This window comes from Amaranthus tricolor, chromosome 8, assembly GCF_026212465.1.
Source record: "Amaranthus tricolor cultivar Red isolate AtriRed21 chromosome 8, ASM2621246v1, whole genome shotgun sequence".
NCBI lineage: Eukaryota > Viridiplantae > Streptophyta > Magnoliopsida > Caryophyllales > Amaranthaceae > Amaranthus > Amaranthus tricolor.
Genome location: NC_080054.1, coordinates 20,134,080 through 20,147,920, shown reverse-complemented (window position 1 = coordinate 20,147,920; position 13,841 = coordinate 20,134,080). Strand labels below are relative to the sequence as shown.

Genomic DNA, 13,841 nt, shown 5'->3' with positions numbered 1-13,841 from the left:
ATTAGTATAAAATTTTGTGCAATGCACAAAGTTATTAGTAAGAAAATCTTTTCAATATAATTTTAAGACGATGATAAAAGTGTATATTATCTTTATAATATTTATAAAAGTAACATAACTTAGTTTTTGATAAACTTTTATATATATTTAGAAAAGTAAGAATAAATATAAAAAACATATACTTTTTTCTTAAGAGATATGTTTCATCACCAATATTTCCCAAATGAAAAATCAATTGACCAATTGTGTACATCAAAATATTTTAACTAATTGATTTTCATTACTAAATGAAAATATTATTTAATAAGGTTGTATTTTGCTCACTCTACCAACAATTGATTGAATTTTCAAACACTGGGTTGAACTTTGGTCACTTTATTTTATAGGGTTACGACTGGTTGACAACTTGCATCTTCTGTTTATGGTAATATAAAAATATAAACCCAATAATTTGAAGCGTCTATGTAGTTTTATTATATATTTTAATTTGAAATTAATTTGATTGTAAAATTAATTTTTATTTTAAAAGGATATTCTATATGGTAGGCACCATCTATTGAAAAAAAGTTAGTGGTAGCAATTCTTTTAAAAACACTTCACAAAATAGCACTCTACTTTTTAACAGTGAGCTACAGTAACATTACAAAGAAAAATGTTGGTTTTTTCATTATGTTGAGAAATTATCATTTAACCTCTGTCTTCGTCCTCCTCCATTTTCTACTATCTCTTCATGCTTAAACCATGTCTTCAAATTCCTCCTCCATTGAAATACAGAAAGTGCATCAATAAAAGCTTGGTCTAATCCTGAGTCATGAAGATGGAAAATTTGCTCCTTTGAAATACCTGAAATACTTGAAATGTTTTCTGGGTATCTATTAGATTGAGAAAAAGAAAGGAAGATCTTTGTTTTGTGAATAATCTAACTAAGAAATGAAGAAGACCAGAAATAAAGAAAATTACAGCCAATATAATTTGCAATAAACAAAATAGCAGAACTAATTTTTCCACTTGAAGAGGATGATGATGTTTGTGGGGTTGTGACTCTTTGAAACTGTTAGAATTCCTTGGATGAATAGAATAGAAGGAGGGTAGAGAAGCAGAGACCATCAAATACTTAGTACAGAAATTATTTCTCTCATTATTAAATGTCTGAAAAAGCAGAGCTATATATATACAAGGAGAAGGAATTAATACAAGCCTTTTTAACAAACAAAAGATAACTAAGCAAAAATGACCGGAAACCGTTATGACTCATTTCTAAACCTCGAGCCTATCGGAATGTCCAACACCGCCCCCCCCCCCCCCCCTCTCAAGGTAAGCAGGGTTGTAAACATGCCTAACTTGTTAAGAAGAGTATGAAATTGAGCAGAGGGAAGAGCTTTGGTGAGAACATCTGCTAACTGACTGCGAGTAGGCAAATAGGTTAGTTGTAAGAGACCTTCTAGGACTTTTTCCCTTGTGAAGTGGCAATCGAGTTCTATGTGCTTGGTCCTTTCATGGAAAACTGGATTTTTGGCGATGAACAATGCACTTTGATTGTCACAATGTAAGGTGATAAGTTTTAGTTTGTCAACACCCAACTCCTCAAGCAGTCGAACAATCCATGTTACTTCAGCTGCAACACTACTCATAGCTCTGTATTCTGCTTCGGCTGAAGACCTTGAAATGGTACTCTGCTTCTTACTTTTCCAACTAATTGGAGAGTTGCCTAGTAAAAGAATATACCCAGTAATGGAGCGTCTTGTATCAACACAAGCTCCCCAGTCACTGTCACTAAAAGCTTGAAGAAGAAGTTTATCACTTGCTTTTAGGAGAATACCCTGGCTGCTGGTATTATGGACATATTGCAAAACATGCTGTAGAGCAGAATAATGTGAAATTTTTGGTGCTTGTAAGAATTGGCTTAGTGTTTGCACGGAATAAGGCAAATCTGGCCTGGTATTGGTTAAAAAATTGAGCTTGCCAACTAAACTTCTATAAATAGTTGGATTATCAAAATCAGGACCTTCAGTAGCACTTAACTTTAGATGCAATGGTAAAGGAGTTACTATTCTTTTTGTAGTGGTGAGGTTTGCCTCTGTGAGAATCTCCTTTGTAAATTTGTGCTGTGTTAAAGAGATACCTTCAGGTGTGTAACCAACTTCAAACCCAAGAAAGTAATGAAGTAAGCCTAGATCTTTGATACCAAAAACATGATGTAAATGATGCTTGAGATTGTGGATACCAAGCTGATCAGTGCCAGTAAGAACTATATCATCTACATATACTGCTACAATGATGACCCCAGATGCTTTCTTTCTAATGAACAAGGAGTAATCATTTCGTGATTGAAAGAAACCTTGATGTGTAAGCTCATGAGCAAGCTTGGCAAACCATTGTCTGCTGGCTTGTTTTAGACCATATAGGGACTTCCTGAGTTTACAGACTTGGTCTGGTGAATGAGGGTGACCTGGGGGTAGTTTCATGTATACTTCCTCGTGCAAATCCCCATGTAGAAATGCATTATTCACATCAAGTTGATATAAACTACAACTCTTGCTGGCAGCAATAGCCAAGATACACCTAACTGTTGACATTTTGACAACGGGAGAGAAGGTTTCTGAATTATCTATGCCATATTTCTGTGTGTAACCTATAGCTACCAAGCGAGCTTTGAGTCTCTCCAAAGTACCATCAGCATGGAGTTTCGTCTTATATACCCATTTACATGCAATTGGTTTCTTTCCAGTTGGTAAAGAAACAACATCCCAGGTATGATTCTTTGCTAATGCTTGTAATTCCTTTGTCATTGCTGCCACCCACCTAGGATCCTTTGCTGCTTCTTTATAGCAGGTAGGTTCTTTTGGGATATCCAAGTGAGCAAGAAGAACTGAGTGAGATGGTGTGTAAAAGGCTAAATGACACCAATGAGTACTGGTGTTAGCTGAGTGGCCAGGAAGAGAGTAAATAAAATCATTGAAGTGCTGAGGAATTTTAGTTTGTCTCTGAGATCTTCTGAGTGCAGGAACATCAGGAGATGCTTGTGCTTTCTTTCAACAATGCCATTTTGTTGAGGAGTATCAGCATAGGTCTTTTGTAAAACAATACCTTGTGTGAAGTAGTATTGTAAAATTTCACCTTCCGTGAGTTCTTTAGCATTATCACATCTTACAATTTTAATATTCATTTGAAATTGTGTAGAAGAATAGGCAACAAAAATTTTCAGAATTGAAACAGCATCAGATTTGTATTTCAAGAAATGAACCCAAGTATGTCTTGAGTAATCATCTACAATAGTAAGGAAAAGATTACATTTGGTATAGGTAGGAACTCTATAAGGTCCCCAAATATCAACATGAATAAGCTCAAAAGATTTAGTTGTTTTTATTGTACTAAGGGAAAAAGAAGATCTAGTTTGCCTTGCTACAGGACAAACTTGACAAATACATTCTATAGAAGGACCAGTAACAATATTCTTGGTAGCTGTTTGTAGTTGAGGAAAAGGCAAGTGACCTAATCGGAGATGCCATAGTTTAGCAAGATCTGCATTTGGGACATGAACAACATGACAAGAGATATTAGGAACAGGAGTTTGTAGCTGAGTGGTTGGAAACATGGAATTCATGTTTTGTGAAGTAGAGGCCTTGATATAGATTACCAAGAACTTGAGGAAGGGTCAAGTGAGGGCCCTGGATCATACAAGAAGAAGCAGAGAAAGTGATGTCACATTTGAGGTCAAGACACAATTTATGTATGGAGATTAGATTATAGTGAAAATCAGGATCATGGAAAACATTTCTCAAAGTGATATTCCCTGGTAAAATAACAGAACCCATATGTTTAATTCCAAATTGTCTACCATCAGATATAGTAATAGTATGAGCATGGGATTGTAATGGGGTATAAGTAGAAAACAGACTTAAATCATGGCAAATGTGGTCTGTGGCACCACTATCCAGAATCCAAATAGGATTTCTGCAGCTCATCATACAGAACTTATAGCTAGAGAAGAAGGCCGGAGAAGTACCTGCTTGTATCATTGGTGTTTCGGTATTATTGCCTTCAGAATTATGATTCTTGGATAAAAGACTCATTAGTTGATTGTATTGATCAAGATTGATAGGTGGAGGAATATTAGAGGTGCCTGTCTGAGATTGTATATCAGATTCATCAATATTATGACAAAGATTGGCAGATTTCTTATACATATTCCATGTGTTGGGGTGTCCATGTAGCTTATAGCACCGTTCAATGCTAAGGCCTGATATTTTGCAGTGATCACAAAACCATATAGAATTCCTCTTAGCCCCAATCATTTTATTTGCAGCAGTATTTGAATTGATATTGTAGTTGTTTGTGGGGTATGTGTGTCTGCCATATTTATGATGATCAGCAAACCGTCTTCTGTCAACTGCAAAAGCCATAGGTTCAAGTTGTGTGGCTGTTGCAGCCTTGGTTACAACCTTTTGATTTTCTTCTTGTAAGCACATTCTATACACTTGATTGAGAGGAGGTAAAGGTTGTAACATTAGAACATTACTTCTAACTTGTTTGAAATCATCAGTTAACTTCATCAAAAACAACATAACTCTCCTTACCTGTTGGGATCTTAGATTGTTCTTGTTAGAAGTACAATTGCAAGCATTACATGAACATACAGATAAAGGATCATGCATATCAATTTCATCCCAAATGCTTTTGATTTTGGTGTAGAAATCAGCAACTGATTCATCAGGTTCTTGTTTAACATCCAACAAACTTTGCCTTAAAGAATATAACTGTGAAGCTATAGCTTGGCCATATCTTTCTTCCAAATCATTCCATATTTTAGCTGCAGTTTTGCAGTAATATACACTCTTTGCAATAGTTTTTACCAATGAACAATGTAACCAATTCTTGACCATGTCATTACATCTATGCCAAGCTGCATAATTGATATGATTTAAAGGAGGTTCAGGAAGGGAGCCATCAATGAAACAAAGTTTATTTTTAGGGGATAAGGAAAGCATACCAGATCTTTTCCAATCAATGAACCCTGTGCCATTGAAGGGCTCAGGAACAAGTTTAATAATAGTAGTATCTGAGGGATGAATGTAGAAATGGCTTCCATAAATGGTGCAAGGATCTTGATTGTGTTGAGTATTATTGTTGCTATTTGGTGAATTTTGTGCTGGTTCAGACATTTCGACAAACACTTGGTCGACAGAGAAAGAAGAAGATCAAGAACAGAAGAAAGAAAAATAATGGAATCAATGAAACAAAACGCAAGAAACAGAAATGAGTAAAGAACACATGCAAAGGTGATTTCAACAACTAAGGGCGATCAAGAAGCAAAATGCAAAAGAAACAATGAGGCAGAAGAATTAGAATAGAAAGAGCAACAACGGAATAGAGAAAAAAATCAGAAAACCTTTAATGGCGTCTGATACCATGTTAGAATTCCTTGGATGAATAGAATAGAAGGATTGTAGAGAAGCAGAGACCATCAAATACTTAGTACAGAAATTATTTCTCTCATTATTAAATGTCTGAAAAAGCAGAGCTATATATATACAAGGAGAAGGAATTAATACAAGCCTTTTTAACAAACAAAAGATAACTAAGCAAAAATGACCAGAAACCGTTATGACTCACTTCTAAACCTCGAGCCTATCGGAATGTCCAACAGAAACAAATCATGGTTTATTAAAGATGCTGATGATGATTGAATCAACCACAATTTAACAAATTAAGCACACCCAAAGATGAGATTTTTCCCGTCATTGAGTGAAATCACACCATAATCTCCTAGATTTGAGGTTTTCTCAATAACCAATCTTTAAAGAACTGATTTTTCACATAACCCAAATCAAATTTCAATAGCCCAACTTTTTTAGCACAATAACAAGAAATCACATAAATAAATAGCACAATCAAATGGTTCTTTTAAACCCACAATTTCCTCCTATTGAAAATCAGAAAGTGCATCAATAAAAGCTTGGGGTCTATTTGAAGACATCGTTTAAGGATGAAGAGGAAAAATAAAAAGAACAAGAAGAATGGAGGAGGAAGAAGACAGGGGCAAAATAATAATTTTTCAACATAATGGAAAAACAAGTATCTTTCTTCATTATGTTAGTGTAGCTCATTGTTCAACACTAGAGTGCTATTTTTCAATAGTTAATGCCTACCATATAGAATATTTCTATTTTAAATTCAACTTTAACAAAAGTTGTCGTCATAAAAGTCATAATTTTTTTGTCTTAATCAACTATTAAAATAATTAATTAATTATTTATTTAAAAATAATAATAAAATAAAATAATTGAAAAACCCATTTCATAAGTTAATTAAATAATGATTCTAATAATTTATGCAAATAATCTATTTTACTATTTAAGCTATTTTGAGAGAGAGGAATTAAGTAATGATTAAGATAATTTTTAATCTTAATTAAAAAATTAAATTAATAAATAATTATTTATTTATTGAACTATTAATAATAATATAAATGAAAAAACATCTTATAAATTAATTAATTAATGATTTCTGTAATTTAGGCAAATTTTCTATTTTAAGAATTAAGTTATTATAAGGGAGGAATTAAGTGAATTCCATGTAATCAAATTAATCCATTAATATTATTACATTTGGCAAATATTATAACATTTCGTAGTTTGTCTTGAAATATGACATGTGTTATTTGTAGGAATGTGAATATTTAGGAGAATATTTAGGAGATAATTGATATTCAGTTTTTATTTTTGGTTGTAGTAAATTATTTTGTTTCCTTTATTAGCTCTCTATAATTTGTATATATAGGAGTCTTTGTATTATCAATAACATTAATACAAAACAGTATTCTTAACCTAAAACACATATCTTAACCCTAATTTCGCATAATTTACTTGTTTTTAGTATTTTCCAAGCCTTGTCATAAATAGTTTGATGATATGATATGATGATGCTATGATATGATTCTTCTCCTTATTACTAAAGTCTCTAGTCTATGCTTTCCTCCAAATATAAAACCTGTTGTTTAATGTATGTGTTAATCAATTTCATATTACAACCCTAATTATTATCCAACATTTTGAAAATCTTGGTAAACTATTTTTTTTATTCTTTAAATAGCTAACTATGATTAGCTCAGCAGTTTGTTGATGACAGAACCATAAAAGAGTACGTGCATGCAAATATGCAAGTGTTCTCCAAAGTTGTTCCTGTTTGATATTTTTACTCTTATTTTTTATTCTCATAAAAAATATTTCTATTTATGTTATAAATTTTGGACATAATTAATCTTATTTATCCTTATTTATTATTTTGATAATGTTTATGATTCTCATCCATATATTTTCCACTAATATCATTTTAACATTTTTATATTGCTTATGTTACCTATATGTTCATTAATTTTTCTTCCATTAAATTTATTATTTAATAAAATAATACATGTACCGTTTAAAGGATTCTATTTTTCTTAAATACTACTCCCTCCGTCCTCTAACGTTTTTTTCATTTTGAATATTTCACTTTAAAAAGAGAGAAATTTGATTAATGTTTTTGATACATATTTAAAAGATAAAATATATCTATGTGAGATCTCGTTAGATTCAACTTAAAGTATACTTTTTATCATTTGTTTATAATAATTTTTTATTATGTGTATTTAAAGATATTAAGGTTTAAAATTTACTTTAAAAACTGTACAAAAAATAAACAAAAATAATAAAAAAGAACGAAAAAATATAAATATTCATTGTGAAAGAGTAAATAATAAGCTACCGTAGAATTAGAAACAAGGAAAATTCTCCATATGCGTTATAATACAATAATATAACACGGTATATACTCCGACTACGTTTATATTCTGACTCTGCGTCAATTAATGTGGAACGAAAAAGGTGAAATTTGTCTTCTAGAGTTGTTCATCAGCAACTAAACTTACTCTCCGACCAGGTGCATTCTGCAAATATTATATACTCCTACTTGCATATCTAATATTCTAAACTACTACTCCCTATCATTCTTTTAAGTTGTCCTATTTAGTTTGGCACCCTATCCAATACACTAATTAAATTTTAAGTATCTCTAATTGTGTATAATTAAAAATTATAAAAATTTGATATAAATAAAATTTGCATTGAGATTAATCAAACAAGATCACACTTGACTATATTTTGACATCTAGATTAAGTATAAAATACAAATTAAGAGTGATCAAAAAACTAAATGGGACAACTTAAAAGAATTGGAGTGAGTATTAAATAACATGCACGTGCCTGGTTAAGTTTACGATTTGCTTTACAAAATACTATATTTGTTCTTATATTCAAAGCATCTGATCGAAAAGGTAAAGTTTGGAGGTAGTGTCATGATTACGCCTACCTATGATTATATGATTTTTTTTATATCTGTAACAGGGAAAACATGGGGTTATATTGTTCAGAAACGCAGAAATTAGCAGTGACACTAACATCAGCTGTCACAGAGAGTCTTGGTTTAACTCCTAATTATCTTACCCAAAACATTCAAGATGGGATGCAAGTTATAACATCAAATTGCTACCCACCATGTCCACAACCTCAACTAACACTTGGATTACCTCAACATTCAGATTACAGTTGCTTGACTATCCTCCATCAGAACACAACAGGACTCGAAATCAAGGACAACAACGACAATGGGTCTTGGAAACTCGTACCTTTTGTCGATGGTGCCTTACAAGTGCATATAGGAGATCATTTTGAAGTTTTAAGCAATGGGTTATACAAAAGTGTGGTTCATAGGGTTGTCCTTAATTCCGAGAAGACTAGGATTTCGATTGCTAGCCTTCATAGCCTTGGTTTGGATGAGAAAATGGAGTCTGCTCTTGAGTTGATTGATGAAGATCATCCTAAGAAATACAAGGGAAGTAGCTTCAAGGATTTCTTGAATTTTCTTAGTGTTAATGATATTGGTCAAGGGAAGATTTCTTTCCTTGACACTCTTAAAATTTAGTGAGTGTACTACTTAAGATTTTATTACTTTTCTTATTAAGAATATAATGATATATACAGTCCTAAGGACTGCATAGAATAAAATCAATACAAAAATATTTAATGAAGGCTAAGCATTAGCTAGATACACCATTATTGTGCGATTTACCATCAACTATAAAGTACTTTCATTTTAGAGAATGCATTTTATGCCATTTATATATTGTTTTTCTTTAGTTAATTAGGAGCTCATATCTTTTTAAAGTCTAGTTTTGATGATTATTGACAAAAATTATATACCTCTGTTCTTAAATATTAGCAACTGATCATAGTAACGGATGAAAATTTTCACTTTTAGCAAGTATAATGGAACAAAGAAAATATAAAATGATAAATTTAAAATCATAAGTATTTTGAAATCAACATAGAGATATCATGCTCTTAAAAAAAATCTTAAACAACTAGAGTTGATCAGGTGAAATGCTACTTACTACTCCATGTACTAGTATACTACACTGATTAGTGATTATCATATCATATTGAATGAAAATAAGATAGCAAGCAAGTCTCATTATCCACCCAGTTGTGTACCTTCAAAATAGCAGATACACAGGCTACTCATTGTTGTCGATAATCAGAAACTGCCCGTCGTCTGAATCAGAATGGATTGTTTATGATTGACCCTTAATTGGCAATATCTTTAGCAACTTCACATAAATAGGAAGTGCCGATGATATAATGAGCTATCCATGAAGTATGGATATGTAGCTCCATAAAGAATGAAAAACATAGACAATAGTAAAAGATAATCAAACCCCAAATCCGCTAAGAATCTTTAACACACACAAAAATTTGATGATGATCTCTTCATCTGCCCTCATCCTCTATATATAATTTGATTCACTTTTCCCTTTTCTGTCTAACTGCTAGTGGTAAATAAGATGTGTATAATGAGAGCAATAAGCAGGACATCATATCAGATTTTGTCAAACATGAACAAATTTTGATTATGGATGGACGCAAGCAGAATTTCGCTGATATCTTAAAGAAGCACAAAAATGTCAAGTTTACTTCAACCGAAAAAATTTCAGTTACTCAAGAAGGACATCCTACACTTGATTTCCACCTTGGCCAGGATTATATTGCCGAAAGAAAGGGAGGATCACTTGGGCTATTAATGTATTAAAATTATCCATATTAGGCCAGAAGACCCCTGCTAGGTAAGAAGCGCACTGCAGCTACTTTCCTCCCTTTTACACTTATAACATAAAAACATAACACAGTCAACACTCAACAGTAATGTTTTTTACCGATTGAAACATTAGTAGCAAAGGAGAGACATGAAGATTAGTTGGTGTTGAGAATAATTTGACTTGAGTGCACAATTGATGTGTGCATTCATATGTAACTTATGGGATGGAATCCTATGGAGTAAGTTAATGGGTGAATTAAGTTAGTAACTTAATGTTTGTGATTTATGATGGTGATTAAAGTATGGATTAATTCATGAAGTGATGAAGATGATAAAGTATGACTTAATTATTGGAGTTATGGATCTTAAAGGAGTGGAAAAGATACTCTTCTATGTTTCAGTCAAGCAAACTGTCCAGAAGCCTCCTGTAGGTCGCTCGACCAAGCTGCTCAACCGAACGAGCTCTTGGGTGGGTCGAGCGTTTAAACGGAATACTTTCAGTAGCTTCCTGTAGCTCGCTCAACCGAGCGAGCCTCTGTTTTGGTCGAGCGGATCTTCTGATGTTCCTTGATGCTGTTTTTGACTCTTCAAGTCTTTGAAGTTGTTTCAATGTTATTAATTCATTACTTTAATGAGTTGAATGTTGATTAGTGTGATCTCCCCTATGAATAGGAAGCTCATTTGTTCATCAAAACACATAAAACACAAACCTATAAACCTAAACACATAGCCTTAGTTATTCTCTTACTCAATTGTAGTACTTTGTTTGTAAGAGTAGTTTTACTCCGTTGAAATAATATATACAAGAAACTACACACCATGGAGCTAGCCATCATTGGGTGAACCTCCTTAATGTGTCATCTTTGCAATTTTATTTCTTTCAAACTTTGTTAAGTTAATTGAAATTGTTATCATTCATCAAGGTACTTCGAACCTTATCGATTTTAGCTCTCATTTCAATTGGGACTCAGGAATGGCCAAATTGACTTCAAAACCTAAACCCCAATTATTCGGTCAGTACAATGCAAAATGACTTCTTTTGTTTCACATCCAGAATGAAGGCAAGTAGAAAGTTGCGTAAATTTGCATACCTCCGCAGTTGTGCAGTTGAAGTACGTAATAATGTCTTGAAAACAAAATGGTTCTCGTTGAAACTTCACCACATCCACCTCTTGTGTGACGTAACAAAGCAACAAAACTGTAGGCTGTACCATACAAAAAAGAAATAAACAAGAATAAGACGAGGAAATGATGATCATTTATTTGATTTATAAAAGTTATGCCATTCAAAATTTTCTTGAAAGTAGCACAAATATCAGTGTTTTGTTTAACAAATATGTTCACACTAGAAGAAGGATTATCTTACCTTGATGCTTACAAAGGCCAGGGACACTTTCCACATAAAAGGGGGAAGGGGGAGTGAAAAGCACCATAGTTGCGCACAAAATATTACTGATTCAACCATGAGATTGGGAAACACGGCACATCAACGATAAAAGTATATAAAACTTATCTTGTCTCACACTAGGTTCAAATTTGAGCACTTCATTACTCATAACTTGATGCAAGAATGTGAGTACATAGGACATATGATGAGACGCAAAACCAGACAGAGCATCCGGGTTAGGTATGAACTAGGAAGTGTAACACAACTGCCTCGTTTCCCTATAAATAGAAAATGACATAGAATACATAATGGGGTGCGTTGAGAGTTGACAAAGGCAAAGGTCCTTAATACCCAAGAAGCAGATCGCAAAACAATAAATTATAATCAAAATAGTACGAAATGGCAGATATAGGACAGGTTGGGTAAGATAAATCACGAGGAATCATAATCTGTTGAATTATATATCATACCTTATCATCATAGTTTAGCAGTCTTAATGTAGTGCAGCAGCACCATATAGTCATAGCAAACCATATAGAAGAGCTCAAACAGTACAATCAATTGAAAGCTCCAACACTGGGCTAACACACTAGGCCACCTCTATTGCCAGGAGCAACAACGGTGTCAGAGCCTTAATCCCAAAAGATTAAAGTCATCTTTCTAGTGGCGAATCTAGAAAAAAAAAAAAAAGTGACGTTAATAATTTAAAATAATAATAATAAAATTATGTAAAATGCACATAATGCCCTGGTCTTTCACGTGGAAAACAGTAACACTAATCATCTCATCTAGTATATATTTACACATATTACTTGATTTTATTTTGATTTAAGTGACGTCAACTGAGCTCAATGTCCTCATTGTGTCTCCGCCCGTGCGACTTTCTGTCAGCCAACATACCATAAATGAATCACCAATAATCTTTGCAAGAGCAAATCCCATCCTTAAAATGGTGAAATCTCTTCATATCTCTGGCAATTATCTCTCTCCCAACAACTTTTGTGACCAGCTTTATCCAAGCATGGCAATCCCCACAAACCTTTAAATTTTTGTAAATCCTAATGCAGCTAGCCTTCCCAGAGGTCTTCCAAAGAGCAAATGCTATCGCTAGTTTCTCGCTGTGGTAGTACAAGGATCTCTCTTTCTCCTTCTCATCGACGTTTTGTAACACAAACTTAGTAGCTGGAACATATCCCAACTCTTTAGCTTTTTTCATCAGTTTATTGATCATGCATTCAATTTCTCTAAAGCTTGTGTGGGAGCAATCCCCTGCCTTGAAAGTATGAACCTCACCACCTAAGACGACCCAGCTCATGGCCGGACTCTTTTTCAGTCGTTTCTCCCTCATTAAAGACTTCGCCCCCATAACCAAGTTCCAGTTACCTTTTGATGCATAAAGATTCGAGGACAGAACCAAGCTTCCCTCATCACTAGATGATAGCTCATTTACTTTTTTTAGAATCCTCTCTGCTGTGGTAACATCTCCATAGGTCCTACATGCACTCAGCAAAGTCCTCCATAAAACAATATCAGGATTATTAACTTGGTTTATAAGAGATATTGCCTCCTGAATCCTTCCAGCACGTCCATATATATCAACCATGCAGGCATAGTGTTCATTTGTTATCCGAATGTCACTATCACCAACAAAAGAGTCAAAGATGCGGCGTCCTTCATTAACAAGCCCCGCATTGCCGCATGCTACTAGTATACTGACAAAAGTAAAATCATTGGGTTTAAGCCCCATGTTTTGCATTTGTTGATATAGCTCTAGTGTCTTGTGTTCAAAACCATTTTGAGCATAAGCATACATCATTGTGTTCACAAACACCAAATCACGATCTGAAAAGGCATCATAAACCATCCTAGCATGCTCCACACAACCACACCTCCCATAAAAATTAATCAGGGCAGCTCCAATAAATTTGTTCAAGTGTAAACCTAATTTTAGTATGATAGTGTGGATTTGTTTCCCTTGATCCAGCATCGCAAGGCTGGAGCACGCAGCAAGAGCTCCAGACAAGGTAAAACAGTTTGGAAGTACTGAACTCTGCATCATTTCACAAAATTTGGATAAGGCAACTTCCTCACTGCCATTTTGTGCAAGACCAACAATAAGAGATGTCCAAGTCACCAAATTTGGGTTGACAAGACGATTAAAAACGTTAAGTGAATCCTCAACCAAGCCACATTTAGAGTACATAGTCAGAAGCGATGTTTGCGAAGAGATATTAGACTCATGACCAAACTTAGTTATAAGCCCATGTATCAACTTCCCAAGGAATAAATTCTTTAAGTTTCCACAACTCACCAATAAAGTAGT

The 13,841-nt window shown here is 33.6% G+C and overlaps 2 protein-coding genes across 6 annotated transcripts in view; one reads left to right on the top strand and one right to left on the bottom strand.

Moving 5' to 3' along the window:
* Window positions 1–327: 327 nt before the first annotated feature.
* Window positions 328–13,841, bottom strand: part of LOC130820253 (pentatricopeptide repeat-containing protein At5g65570) — a 14,380-nt gene continuing 866 nt past the window's right edge. Inside the window, exons 1-3 of one of the 5 annotated variants that reach the window (XM_057685562.1) lie at window positions 11,989–13,841; window positions 11,223–11,336; window positions 328–843 (exon numbers count right to left, since the gene is read on the bottom strand). The exon at window positions 11,989–13,841 is cut by the window's right edge and continues 866 nt beyond it. In XM_057685562.1, the coding sequence (XP_057541545.1) occupies window positions 12,429–13,841 (1,413 nt within the window). In that variant the 3' untranslated portion in view covers window positions 328–843; window positions 11,223–11,336; window positions 11,989–12,428. Of the gene's footprint in view, window positions 844–9,351; window positions 11,337–11,988 lie in introns of those variants that run through there. The other 4 variants (XM_057685561.1, XM_057685563.1, XM_057685560.1 and 1 more) reach the window with 4 other exon arrangements.
* Window positions 6,657–9,199, top strand: LOC130820254 (2-oxoglutarate-dependent dioxygenase 21, chloroplastic-like). The gene has a single exon (XM_057685564.1). The coding sequence runs from the start codon at window positions 8,392–8,394 to the stop codon at window positions 8,959–8,961; it is 570 nt and encodes a 189-aa protein (XP_057541547.1). The 5' UTR covers window positions 6,657–8,391; the 3' UTR covers window positions 8,962–9,199.